Here is a 13,161-nt window from a genome sequence, read left to right as displayed (position 1 = left end):
ACTTTTTTTTTTCTTTTACCTCTACTCGCCTCCCAGATTTTCTTATTTACCTGAAATGCATCTTTCCCTTTTCCTATCAGGTGTATAACCCACGAATCAGAGTGGAATCCCTTTTGGTCACAGCCATCAGTAAGGCCTCGGCCCAGCAGAGGGCAGGTCGTGCTGGACGAACACGCCCAGGAAAGTGCTTCCGCCTTTACACAGAGAAAGCTTACAAGACAGAAATGCAGGTAAGAAACAAGACAGTCTGAAAATGGTTCGAAATTCTACGAGATACTTGATTCTCACATTCTTCAATGCCACAAGCACTTTGTATTCCCCCATAGCAGCCCTCAAGCCGGAAAAGCTCTCTATTATGCAATATTTGCTCTTAGAATCCATGATTCCCAGTTCAGCTGATTTATAATTCCAAGAGCTCAGTGCTGAACCACACTGCTGCCTCCACCCGTCCTCATAACCCATGCTAAGGAAACAGCCACCTTGTGACAAATGAACCCGAGGAGGCCTAGTTCTCTACTTTAACAGGCTAATTCTTTCACGTCACGCTGAGTGGCAAAGGGAATTTTTTAAACAAGTTAAATAGCCCTTCAAATGCCCTAGACTCCCGGGCTCTGTTCAGGTTGACATATGAGCGACGCATGAGGAGATAATAAGTGCCCTGACTAATTCATTTGGAATTGTTCCTTGGGTTTGTCTCATACCTCTTACCTGGCACAGGACAACACGTATCCAGAGATCCTGAGGTCCAATCTGGGCTCTGTGGTGCTGCAGCTGAAGAAACTGGGTATTGACGACCTGGTGCACTTTGACTTCATGGACCCACCAGGTTAGTATGAAAAATGACTAACCTACTTGGCTTAGAAAGACACGTGTTTATTAGGGCTGCATGACATTGGTTAAAAACTGACACTGCAATTTTTTTTCTTCTGCAATATACATTGTGTTGTGAAAAAATACAGGAACTTTCCCCAGATGACATAAATAGCTGTATTTGCAATTATTATTGTAATTTTGAAGGCAAGTGCATCCACAGAGAGAATAAAATGATAATAATAATAATAAAAGCTTTAGATTTTTCTGAGGTGGAAGAGGGGGAAATATAGTAGTTTCATACACTGGTTGACTCACCATGACATCATTGTATTTATATAATGCTCTCCTATCAAGCCAGGCTGAAGTCAATGATTTCATTTCATTTTCTGTAACCACTTATCCTGTTCGGGGTCGCGGGGGGGCTGGGGCCTATCCCAGCTGACACTGGGCGAGAGGCAGGGTACACCCTGGACAGGTCGCCTGACTATCGCAGGGCTAACACATAGAGACGGACAACCATTCACGCTCACATTCACGTCCATGTCTTTGGACTGTGGGGGGGAAGCCGGAGTACCCGGAGGAAGCTCACACTGACACAAGGAGAAAGCGCAAACAGAGAGTTCGAACCTTGAACCCTCTTGCTGTGAGGCGACAATGCTAACCACTGCATACCATGCCGCCTAAAATCCGGGGCCTCCCTTGTGCTCCTCCCCTTCCAGACTTGCAACTCCAAACCGTAGTTGGGAGACCTCTGGCTTCTGCAGGCTAAGTCAATTAGCTTTAGCCTAGCTCGTAGATGGCAACTCTTGGGTGAAGAATGATTGGGAGACGCCATTATAACGTTTATTTCTTCTGTGCAGCAAACACAAAACACCTCAGGTTCCAGTATCAACTAGAAAGGGTCATGTGAGGGTGAGTGTTGCGGACACAGTCAATCTCATGCTTTTCCGAAGCTAGAGCAGTCAGATTCACTGTGTTCGCGACACTCACTGGCCCCGTTATTGAAATTTTGTACACACACGTGCAGGAGAGTTACTTTGTACAAAAAAACAACGCCAGACTACGTCCCATGCACCTGTAACCTCTCTTAAATGGGAAGGCTTGGCAGTGCGACCACTGCGAGTTTTCCTTTTGTATCAATCAGCAAATGTTTTTGCATGACGTGTTGAGTGAATTTGCTGAGCTTAAAATTACACATTTTAAAGCTGAAACGATGTATCATGCAGCCCTAGTATCTAGGGTTGTCATGAGAACGGATACTTCGGTACCAAGTCGATGCCAACACGCAAAAAATACATCGTGACCTGTTTTTTTTTTGTGTGTTTGTTTGTAAGTACCGGATACAACTTCATGTCTTAAGTGTCAAGGTCCCTGTCTTTTTGCTGTCATATACCAGCATCGTGCTACACTTGGTACACTTGACTTTTTTTTTTTTTTTTTTTTTTTTTTCAGCCACAGCCATACATTCTTAAAATGCCTCTCTCTACCACTAAACTAACCATGACTAAAATCTGAAACGTTATAACTTTAATATCAAATAGCATTGATATTTTGATCAGTGACATATGAATCAATACAAGAGCAGTTACAAAATGCTTTAAAATCTACATTTAGTTGAACTGTCGTTGTTTCATGTACAATATTAAATCTGGGTTGGCTGTGTCACTTGGGAGCTTGAGGAAAAACGACAAAGCAAAGATAAAATGATCTTGGCAGATATCAAATGCTGCATAGTGAATGTTTGGAGATTTGAGTGTAAGCACTCTGACAGACATGGATTACACAGTAGTCTTATGCAGTTTTTATGAGCAGTCTGCTTTAAGTTTAGATTAATGCTGTTCAAAGTGAGAAAGGAAGAGTGATGTGTGTAGTTAGTATTCTGGCTGATCAGTCCATTCTGGTGTCTGTCGCTGTTTGCATTTCTTATTTCTTGTACATCTGAATCATGCTGGATCTAGGCCAAAAAGCAGACCGAGTCTCAATGAGGCACCAAGTTATGGCATTCTCCAGGAGAGTGTGTGTTCCCGCAGAGACCACCCCTCCTTTCCCTATCCTTAACCTCACCCTCCCTCCCCCCTTTTCTCACCATAATATAGTTTTCATCTCACCTCTGAGATTAAACCCATCTCTCCCCGTCCACCGTGGCAAACGCCATTTTGAGAATGAAATTGGTTACATCAATAGCGGCGCTATCACCTTGGCTATTGCCTTCCCTTTATATTCCTCCAGTGAAACGTGACTGACCTCCACCACCACCCCCACATTTCTCACAAAACGCAAGGGTAAGCGTCAACATATGGGATTGGCCTTGTCGGCTGAGTCTAACTGGAAACAGTGGGGTGAAGGGAAAGGGGAGGATTATCTTTTATTTATTTGATCCACTCGTGGCAGAAGGTTTCTCCTAACTAGCTCCTGAGCACGGTGGAAGCCAGAGCCAGTTTCCGTGCAACCGATGAAGTCTGCTTTGAGTCTCTGAGAGTTCCTGAACATGAGCTTTATAGCATCTAGTTACAGTGGATCAATTTTGATACGCTGTGTCAAAGGCGCACCTCAGAGTAAATAGACAGGTCTGAGAAGAGTCTCTGGAGAGTCAAGAAATAAGGGATGAAACAAAAGTATTACACGACTTTTGAGAATGTAAGGTTTTTTTTGTTTGTTTTTTTTTTACTTTATTAATCGGTTTCTGGCATGTGTTAAATCCTGAATGGACACACAGGTAGGTAGGGCTGGGCAGTATATCAGTTGTGGTATGAGACCAAGTATCGTCTTATGTTAACACTGAACACAAAGTAAGCGTTATGCACTGCATTACTTACATACTTACAAATGCAAATAGGCAAAATCTTTGCATTAGCGCTTTCCCAAAGGTTGAATTTTTCAACTTCTAGTTGATTCTCCTGGTGTTACCAAGAATCAGAATTGGAGGACGTATGTATTTTTGCGGCCTGTGGGCATTCAGAGCTCTAGACTCAACGTCAATACTGCACAGAGGCAAAACATGAATGAGAGGGCTCGGAGGAAAATGAGGGAAGCCATAGGATGACATGGTAAGATCTAAAATTTGTGTGAGTGATTTCTGTAAGCTGTTTCACAGAGTTGCTTCTGAGCAAACTACTCCGAGTAATTTTTTAATCGTCACTTGATTCTGGCTATTGGTTGTACTTTACTGCAAACCAAGTTAACACTAACGTTAGCTTTAATTGCCTTAGCACAAGCATTAGCACAGCTGTTATGTGTGAATATTTGCCAGTCCTGAAATACACTCCACCAGCTGTGTTTTTGCACGTAACACCAGGCAGAAATTCAATATCGATATTGAGGTTTTTGGTCAAAAACACTGATTTTTTAATTTTGTCCATAGGCAGATGGACATTCTTGTATTTGCCACAATTTAACACCATGGTTTGAGGCTACAGTGCTTATTGTGGTAATGCCATGCTGACATTTGTTTCGTTTTGTTGTTCCTTGATATTTAAATTTAAAGTCAGATGAATTTGATTTCTGTATTGTCTCCCTGATGATCAACAATATCAGCCTCAAAAGAAGGCGGCTTTTTCCATTTCAGCTCGTCCATGAGCTCAATGGGAACCTTGATTTTTCCTTTACTCTGGAACGCTCAAATATGTAGTTTATTTCTCTCTTTGCCCACCTCGATCCTGGCTCACTAAACACAGGAGCGACAGCACGAGCCAGCCAACCAAATGGAAAATCCAAAAGAAATCAGTAGCGATTTACACAAGGACTTGGCTGGGTGGTATTCATTTGCCTCGTGACATTTCCAAAGAAGTACCTTTTCGAAGCCAATGCGGTTTAATGTACCTTTAGCCTTTCGTCTCATTGATTTGGCCCCTTGGTTAATATATCGGATTCTTGTGCGTTGAGGCAGTCAATACGTAGTTTCTGATGAGCTGCTTTGTGTATATATTGAATTTCCACACTGGTTCATCATGCTAGCGGTTCTTGGAAATCAGATTTTCACCTTTTGTCTAGCCCCACACACGCCATTGGTGTGGTAAGTAATATGGCCAGCACTCAATTGTGTGTGTGTTTTTTTTTTTTTTTAAAAGTAGCTTTGATGCCCCAAATCAATATTTGTTAATCATAAAAAAATGGCTCCCTGCTGTTTGAAATTGAATTTTTTTGGGAGCACTTGAGAGAAATCAAAGTGAATGAGCACCGCAGCCCGTGCTTGAAGCTAATTTTCAGTTAACATGCAACTGGTCATTAGGCGTCAGCTCTCGGGAGCCAAAGGTCAATAATTGCATCTGCAGGAAAAATCTTTTAACCAAACGGTGGAAGCCTTTTGTGTTGAAGCATTAAGTAGAAAGTTCCCCTGTAATTGCATTAGTTGTTTAGGATCGCCTGAGCGGAGGATGAAAAATGAGCTCTGCCATGATTACTTCTGCGCTAAGTTGCTGTCTAGCGTAACTCTGGTCATCACACATGGAGAGCCTTCTCATTTTGACTGACCGCATATTCATTGCCACCAAACAGTCTCCCTTTGTCTGAGTGTCAGTGTCTTTTCTTAACACACATCTGTCTTCTATTGAAGGTCCGAGCACAGCAGGTGCTGGAGCTCCTTCGTTTTATCAGCTTTTTTCCCCTAGGACTTTCTCTTTTTTTTTAAGTTTGGGTGCTCAGGTTGCAGATCTCCTCCTTTACTGTCTTTAATGAGTACTCATATATGAGTTTTGGAAAAAATCAGGTTTCCTCATACTTAGTAGCTGCAAATTTCAACCTGTCTCATGGCGAAAAAACAATCAAATGGCTTTATAATAACCCCGAGCCCAAGGTCACGTCTTCAAATGTTTCAATCTATCCGACCAACAATCTAAAACTCAAAGATACTCAGCTATCATGAGTATAAATCAGTCCTGACATGCATGCGTGTGAAAAGGCTCCAAATTGTTCTTCCCTAGTTTTGCTGCAGTAAAAGAAAATGACACTTTTGGAAATTGTTCTATCACCGTCATCTGTGTGTGTTTTGCCCATGGGCTTGGAACATAATTGTTAATGGCCCATCCCCTCCCGTTCTGTCTTCTCCAGCCCCAGAGACCCTGATGAGAGCCCTGGAGTTGCTGAACTACCTGGCAGCACTCAATGACGACGGTGACCTGACGGAGCTGGGCTCCATGATGGCAGAGTTCCCCCTGGACCCCCAGCTGGCCAAGATGGTCATCGCCAGCTGTGAATTCAACTGCTCGAACGAGGTCCTCTCCATCACTGCCATGTTGTCAGGTAATGCTCAGAGTGTGTGGGTCTGAGCTGCTACTCTTTCCATTTCCTGTGCTCATGGACCAAACCTCAGAAATGACCTAAGAGGAAATATTCAGAGCAGCTTCTTTGTCTTTGTATTAATGTATTTGCATCATTTGACCCTTCTCTTTGTTTTAGTTTTGCAATCATGATCAAATTTGAAATCTATATGAATTACAGATAGACCCCAGAAGTTGAAATTCTCAGAATAAGTGCAGTCTATACCTACTGAACTTTACTACAAGGCAAGTCGGGGATAAAGTCAGTGGTGTCAGCTATTATTTGTGAGGAAGGGGGAGAAATACTGTACATGTCTGTACAAAATGTATAGGTGTAGCTGGAGCAGCACCAGCATGCTACAGCAGTAATTGCACTTTGGGCTTGCCAAAGCAGAATGCTGCTCATTGAGATGAATCTTGACGCCTTTGAAGGGAGTGCGAGGGTCTTTGAGAGTGGGGAAATGGATTTAACTAGCTGTTTGGACGTGGTGTGCACTTGAAGCAGGTGTTTCAGGACGGCAGTTTTTTTTTTTCCTTCCTTTTTTTCTGCTGAGTTCATTAGAGTAAGCAGCGAAAGTACACCTGAGAATGGTGCCGCCACAGCAACCAACCATGAGGCTTAAAAAAACACAGCTTTTACCCATTAAAGCCACAGTTAAGCAGGTTTGACATTAAGCAAGTTCACAGAGGGGAGACGGCAGAACAAGAGTCCTCTGGATGAACTCTTCACCACTGATTTATCTCGCTTCTGTATCACATCTATAGGATGGGTGTCATGTTTGCTGTATCTTGTATAAAGCCATACTGTACTGCATCAGGAGGGAGAAATCCATCCATCTCCCCTTCTCTCTGACCCTCCTCCTCTCCTTTTCCACCATAAACACTTCACAATACAGTGTGCCCTGTGAAGTGCTCTGTGCCTCTCTTGAGCTGAGGCCTTGTTCCTCTCTGTGGGATTTGCTTAACTTATCCCTATGGGCGGCTGTGTTGGGGCCTATACCAACCTTGTTTAGTCCCACAGTGCTTCGTCCGACCCACGGAGGCTAAGAAGGTGGCTGACGAGTCCAAGATGCGCTTTGCCCACATAGACGGGGACCACATGACGCTGCTTAACGTCTACCACGCCTTCAAACAAAGTGAGTGGCCCTTTCATGCACACGGGTATCACTAGGCAGTTCTTCATTTGTCTTTAACGCAACACTGCCCTTGTCTCACACAGACCACGACTCCACTCAGTGGTGCTACGACAATTTCGTCAACTACCGCTCACTAATGTCAGCAGACAACGTACGGCAACAGCTGTCCAGGATCATGGACCGCTTCAACCTGCCACGGCGGAGCACCGAATTCAGCAGCAGAGACTACTACACCAACATCCGCCGAGCGCTGGTCACTGGCTTCTTCATGCAGGTTAGGGGTCTCTTCACTCAGGTGTTGCACCGATGAATAACACCAGACTCAGGATAAACAACGACCACTCAGTGGTGCGAACGGCTAACTTATTTGGCCCTGATCAATATATAACACATGGCAACAATCACAGAACTATATAAAGATCGTATAACTTATCAAATATATAATTATTACAGTTGACAAATAAAGTATTAAAAATGATTATGTATCAAAAGGTATTTAATCAAATCAAACTAATTATTTTCTACAGATTTTCTTAACTACACATATCATCTTGAGCAAAATACAACGTATCTAATTTACATTTACAAAGTACGTTGTTTCTTCCTTCTATTTACTTGCCATCAGTCCATACCCGAATGTTTAATATTGCTATGGCAACAGGTTGTGGCTGATGCTATCGTCAGCTAGCTAGTTACGTTAAAATTGGGCAGATACTTTTAAGCTGTTTTGCTGCTTCAGGGACAGGAAACCTTGTTCGGGTGCATGGAACCATGAAAAAAGAGGATTATGTGGGTATTTTGAAGGCTAACATCAAGACATCTGCAGCCAGTCTAGGGTTAGGTCGTCGCTGGGTCTTCCAACAAGACAATGACCCGAAGCATACATCAAAGTTAGTCAAAAACTTTTTGAAAGACACCAAAATCAAGGTTCTGGAGTGGCCCTCTCAGAGCCCTGATCTCAATCCTATCGAGAATCTGTGGAGGGAGCTCAAGGTTCGGGTCCATGCTCGGAGACCAAGCAATTTGCATGATCTTGAACAATTTGCCAAGGAAGAATGGGCTAAAATCCCTCAGGAGACATGTACCAACTTAGTTAGAAACTACCAGAAGAGGTTGTTGTCAGTTTTGGATCAGAAAGGCTACACTATTGACTATTAGTTGTCAGAGGGCTAATAATTTTGACCATTGCATTTTTTGCTTTTTTCTTGTTTCAGTTCAGCAAACCAATAAAAATGTTCATTTGACCTTATGCAGATGTTGTCTTTGTTCTTGAGGACACACACAAACTATAAACACTTAAGGTTATGACCCATGTCATTGGAAGGATAAGGGTTCTATTTGATTTCATAAGGGGGGCTAATAATTTTGACCTTAACCGTACATGCTAGGCAGGACAATATGTGTGCCACACAGGGTAACAGAAGCATATTGTGTTTGTATTATGCTATGGAAGTATAAGTTTTGAACTTGCCAGCCTAGCTCTGACTTCTAACTTTAAACGGCCCCAGTTTGTGTTTTCTTTGTGTGTTATTTGTGCAGAAGCAGCCTCTATATCCAGCTCCACTGCTCCTCTGATGCTCATTGAAGTTTGCTCTTGTTGAGTTTGATTATTTGAAAAAGAAGTGGTTTTTTTTGTGTGCGAAAAAATACAGCTGAGATGTTAATTGTAATGGATAACCGCCTTTAAAGTACACACACACACACACACACACACACACACACACACACACAGAGCTGCTTTGTTTTAAACACATAAAACAGAAATGAAGTCAATTTGCTCCCGGCTCAAGGAAACAAACGGCATTTCGCAAGAAGCCATTTTCGGGGCCACCTGAAACAAGCGACCTGACAAGTTGAATTATGGTGTTAATATTTAAATATTTGTCAACATTAACCTTTATTGTGGAGACAAATTTGCAGCTCATGTTGGAGCTTTCACAGCATTTGTGAGATCATGTCTTTGTTGGGAAAGGCCTTTATTGAGACTGATTGCCCTGGTTAATCACACCAGCCACTGCAGCATCTACAGAGTGGGGAAAAATCGCTCACTGCCCAGTTCCAAACAAGTTTGTCTTCAGCGTCAGGCAGCTTTTGTATTGAAATATTAATAATTAACTAATGAGATTTTGATTGGTCTGTGTAGTTGAATTAAAGGAGGGCCAAAAAAGTGTGTATAGTTGATTGTTTTTTCTGTCTTTCTGAGTTGTTTTCACTGGCACTGACCCTCTCCTCTCCCTGTGGTTTGAACAGGTCGCTCACCTGGAGCGCACAGGCCATTACCTGACAGTGAAGGACAACCAGGTCGTACAGCTGCACCCTTCCACTGTGCTGGATCACAAGCCGGAGTGGGTGCTTTACAACGAGTTTGTGCTCACCACAAAGAATTACATCCGCACGTGCACTGACATCAAACCAGAGTGGTGAGTTTCAGTCGGCAGCTACATTTGTGATAGAAATTAAATGTTTTAAAGATAATTATCATAAAGAAATGGTCATTGCAAAAGGTGGTTGGAAGTGATTATTTTATTTTGTAATTTTGGCACACATCACATTGGCTTCCTGGATCTGTACAGATTAGTTATTGTACCTGATATTTTACAGTGTACAGAGAGAGACCGGATAACAATAAAATGACATTTCTTTGATCTAATAAGAATAAAATGTCGGCCTCACCAGCGCAGGCTTGTTTGCTCACACTTGTGCCGCGGCAAACCGACTACCTGCGTTTCTTCTCCTCCTTTGTGACCTTCTACAATTAAGTATCAAATTTGAAGAGCCGGCTCCGGCAGTCACCGTGTGAATATGGAAGAACAGTGTTCTCCCACATGTAAACACTGAAGACAATTTTTGTGACTAATGTTTACTCGCTTTCTTTCCTAGGCTGGTGAAAATTGCCCCGCAGTACTATGAGATGAGTAACTTCCCCCAGTGTGAAGCGAAGAGACAGTTGGAGCGTATCATTGCAAAAATCTCATCCAAGGAATACACTCAGTACTAAGAAGGTTTGCATGTGCTGCAACAGCATCCTCGGCATCTGTACAAAGTAAAACCTGAACTTATTTGAGCTGTTTTGTTTTTTTCTTACCAACAACAACCTCATTTTGATTTTTTGTCTCATTGTGTGTAATGTATTTTCATGATGACTGATGAATTGTGTCCTTTAAGGGCCACTGTGGGTCATTTTTTAAAGCCCAGAGGGTTAAGCACTACCAGAGATGGACTGTAAATGAATTTAGTCATTAACCATTTCTGTTTAAAGCATGATAGCTCATGTACATTTCAACATTCCTCTTTAAGACATCCGTATTAAGCCACAGCCCAGGATTCTTGGCTGTTGTCTTGCTTCTGCTGCTGAAACGGCATAAATCCATGGAAGCTTTTGATCAAATATAATTTATACTGTATTTTGATGCGGGCATAATGTATTGTTCTCCTGTCACGGAGATACTAAGAGGGGCATTCTGGTCACATTTCCTGTCGCTGTTCAACTTAATAAAATTGACTTTGTAATAAAACATTTTTCCAGTGTCAGCATTAAAATAACAGGATAATCTGCGCATAAACTTTTCACTTAACCCTCGCACACACACATGAACTGAGCAAGCACGTTTTGACCTGCCAAATCCAGCTCGTTTCCTGGCTCTTCAGGGAAGTTAAATCTTCTTACTGGGATATTGATAGCTTCAGAAACAGTTGGAGTGAGGGGGAATGTTAATTACAAATGTTTCGGAAGAAGATCAGTGTGAAATCCCTGCTGTGCCGGAGCCTGTTCTGGCTGTACTGCTTTGTGTCAGCGCCTCTCTAATGTGGAAGGTAAAGCTTGCATTTGGGAGATGAATAATTCTAAGCACCACAGTGAATGAGAAAATAGCCGGAATAATGGTCAGTGACATAAGTTGAATGTGCATTTAGTTTTATTAAAGTCAAACCGTGGCTGTCAGGTTAGTGTCCAGCACCAGACTTGTAAAAGTTCCATGGCAACGAGGAAAGTTGGATGAGCTCGGACAAACTTTCTTGGGAGGCTTTCCCCTCTCATTCTGTGGGTCAACAACTAAAACAAGGCAAGCTGCCTGTGAGTGGCGGAGCGTGAATTCCATCAAGAGTCTGGTTAACTGGACTCCTCGGAGGCCTGTGAAGATACAGGGGGCTGTGGTGGGAGCATCTTGGGCCTACCTCCCCTAAGGACTGGTTACTGTGTTGAGTCTTTGCTTTGTTGTTTTATTAAGTCTGCTTTTAGAGCTGAAACATGCCACTTAACTCTTCCACAGGTATAGCAAGCAGCAGCAACTGTACAACAATTGTATAACGTCTTCCGTGGCTCTGGACGAGCTTTGTCAAGTCTAATATCGAAAGCCTGCATTACAAATTTTCAAAAACGTGGGCGTCCTTATGAAGGAGTGATCATCTAACTAAAAGTGGTAAAAAGCTGAAACTTCTTTTGTGTGCTAAGCGTGAGCTCCTGGTTAGGATCTCTTCAGTGCTCATTGTTCAGGAGATTTTTACCAGGAGTCAAGTGATTAAAGCCCAGTAAAACCACTGAGTAACACAGTTAACGTTATAAATCTGTGTCTGTCTGACACTGCTGGGCTCGTTGCAAACAGGCTGCTAGCCCAGCACCTGCTAATGTGTGCTCACCTTTTTTTGTCTCATAACTTAGGATTCAGACGTTAAGGATGTTTTTACCGGGAGCCGAATTATCCATAGAGCTCTCCTCCTCTCCAAAACAAATTGACTTGGTGATTACACCAGTAAAAACACTGTATAAAGCAGCTTCACTTTAAAAATCTGTGTTTTTTCAACTGTTGGGCTTGTCATGGAGGCTAATTATGGTGGCCAACGCCAACATGCAAATGGCCCTATTTAGAGCCAATGTAAGGTTTGTCTGTTCTGGGCTACTGAAGAAACATGGCGGTGCAACATGGTGAACTCTATGGACAAGGACCTGCTCCCTCTGTAGATACAAACAACTCAATCTAAGGTGAAACGCAATGATAGCTATTTTCAGGTGATTATACACCAGTGAAATATCTACTTACTGTTTTCCATTACTGCCAATAAATTCCCCTAAATTCTTCACACTGGACCTTTTAAAGAAGGACATTGTAAGTTTTTTGGGATGGGTCCTGTTTCTAGGGCTGCAACCAACGCTTAATTTTATGAGTGATTAATATACCAATTATTTTTGGGATTAATTGATTAAAAGGGACCTCCACTGATTTTGCATATTGAAGTATTTAGATGTGAAAAAAAGTTTTGCCATCAGAGCTACACAAAGTCAGATATATCGCCTCAAGTGATGTCACTTAAGTCAGCATCGTTTTGGGTCTGGGACTACAAGTTTAAAAATTAAAACACAACAAGTTAGAGTTAGAAATAAGTGAGCGATTTGCAACCTTTTCCTCATGTCTGCTTAAGGCTAGCGGCTTGAGGCTATATTACCCGCTACTAGCATAACCCAACCGAATCATCCATCAATCTGTTGGTGGTTTTGTGCCATTATGGGTAATATATGCACCAAGTTTTGACAAGGAAGAAGAATGCATGAATGAAAAGAGGCGGTATCTCTGGTTGTGCTGCATTGATTTTGATCTTAACTGTCCATTGTGCGGCTGATACAGTTATAGGAGTGCAGTACTAAATCAGTGGTGTACTCTTTAAATCATTTGGTTGATAAAATGTCAGAAATCCCAAAGAAATTTAATCGTCTTGTTTGGTTGGACCAATAGTCCAAAACCCATAGATATTCAGTTTACTATGTGAATAAAATAAAAACAGCCATTTTTACATTTAATAAGATATATCTGGCAACTGTTTGACATTTATACTTGCGACTAAATTAATTCATCATCAAAACAGTTGTCATTTAATTTTCTGTTAATTGATTAATCTATTAATTGTTTCATCTCTACTTGTTCCATCTCCAGATGGATAGACTATTCTGTGTCGAAGGACTGGAA

General features: G+C 42.1%; 1 protein-coding gene across 2 annotated transcripts in view; it reads left to right on the top strand.

The window, feature by feature from the left end:
• The window catches only part of dhx15 (DEAH (Asp-Glu-Ala-His) box helicase 15), a 33,048-nt gene extending 22,329 nt beyond the window's left edge, over positions 1-10,719 (top strand). For both annotated transcript variants that reach the window (XM_033610036.2, XM_033610035.2), the window contains exons 8-14: positions 81-230; positions 718-826; positions 5,860-6,051; positions 7,082-7,204; positions 7,288-7,478; positions 9,455-9,624; positions 10,085-10,719. In XM_033610036.2, the coding sequence (XP_033465927.2) occupies positions 81-230; positions 718-826; positions 5,860-6,051; positions 7,082-7,204; positions 7,288-7,478; positions 9,455-9,624; positions 10,085-10,202 (1,053 nt within the window). In that variant the 3' untranslated portion in view covers positions 10,203-10,719. The remainder of the gene's footprint in view (positions 1-80; positions 231-717; positions 827-5,859; positions 6,052-7,081; positions 7,205-7,287; positions 7,479-9,454; positions 9,625-10,084) is intronic.
• Positions 10,720-13,161: the final 2,442 nt, after the last annotated feature.

Source organism: Epinephelus lanceolatus, chromosome 22, assembly GCF_041903045.1.
Source record: "Epinephelus lanceolatus isolate andai-2023 chromosome 22, ASM4190304v1, whole genome shotgun sequence".
Classification (NCBI taxonomy): Eukaryota; Metazoa; Chordata; class Actinopteri; order Perciformes; family Serranidae; genus Epinephelus; species Epinephelus lanceolatus.
This window is presented reverse-complemented; position numbering and strand designations above follow the sequence as displayed.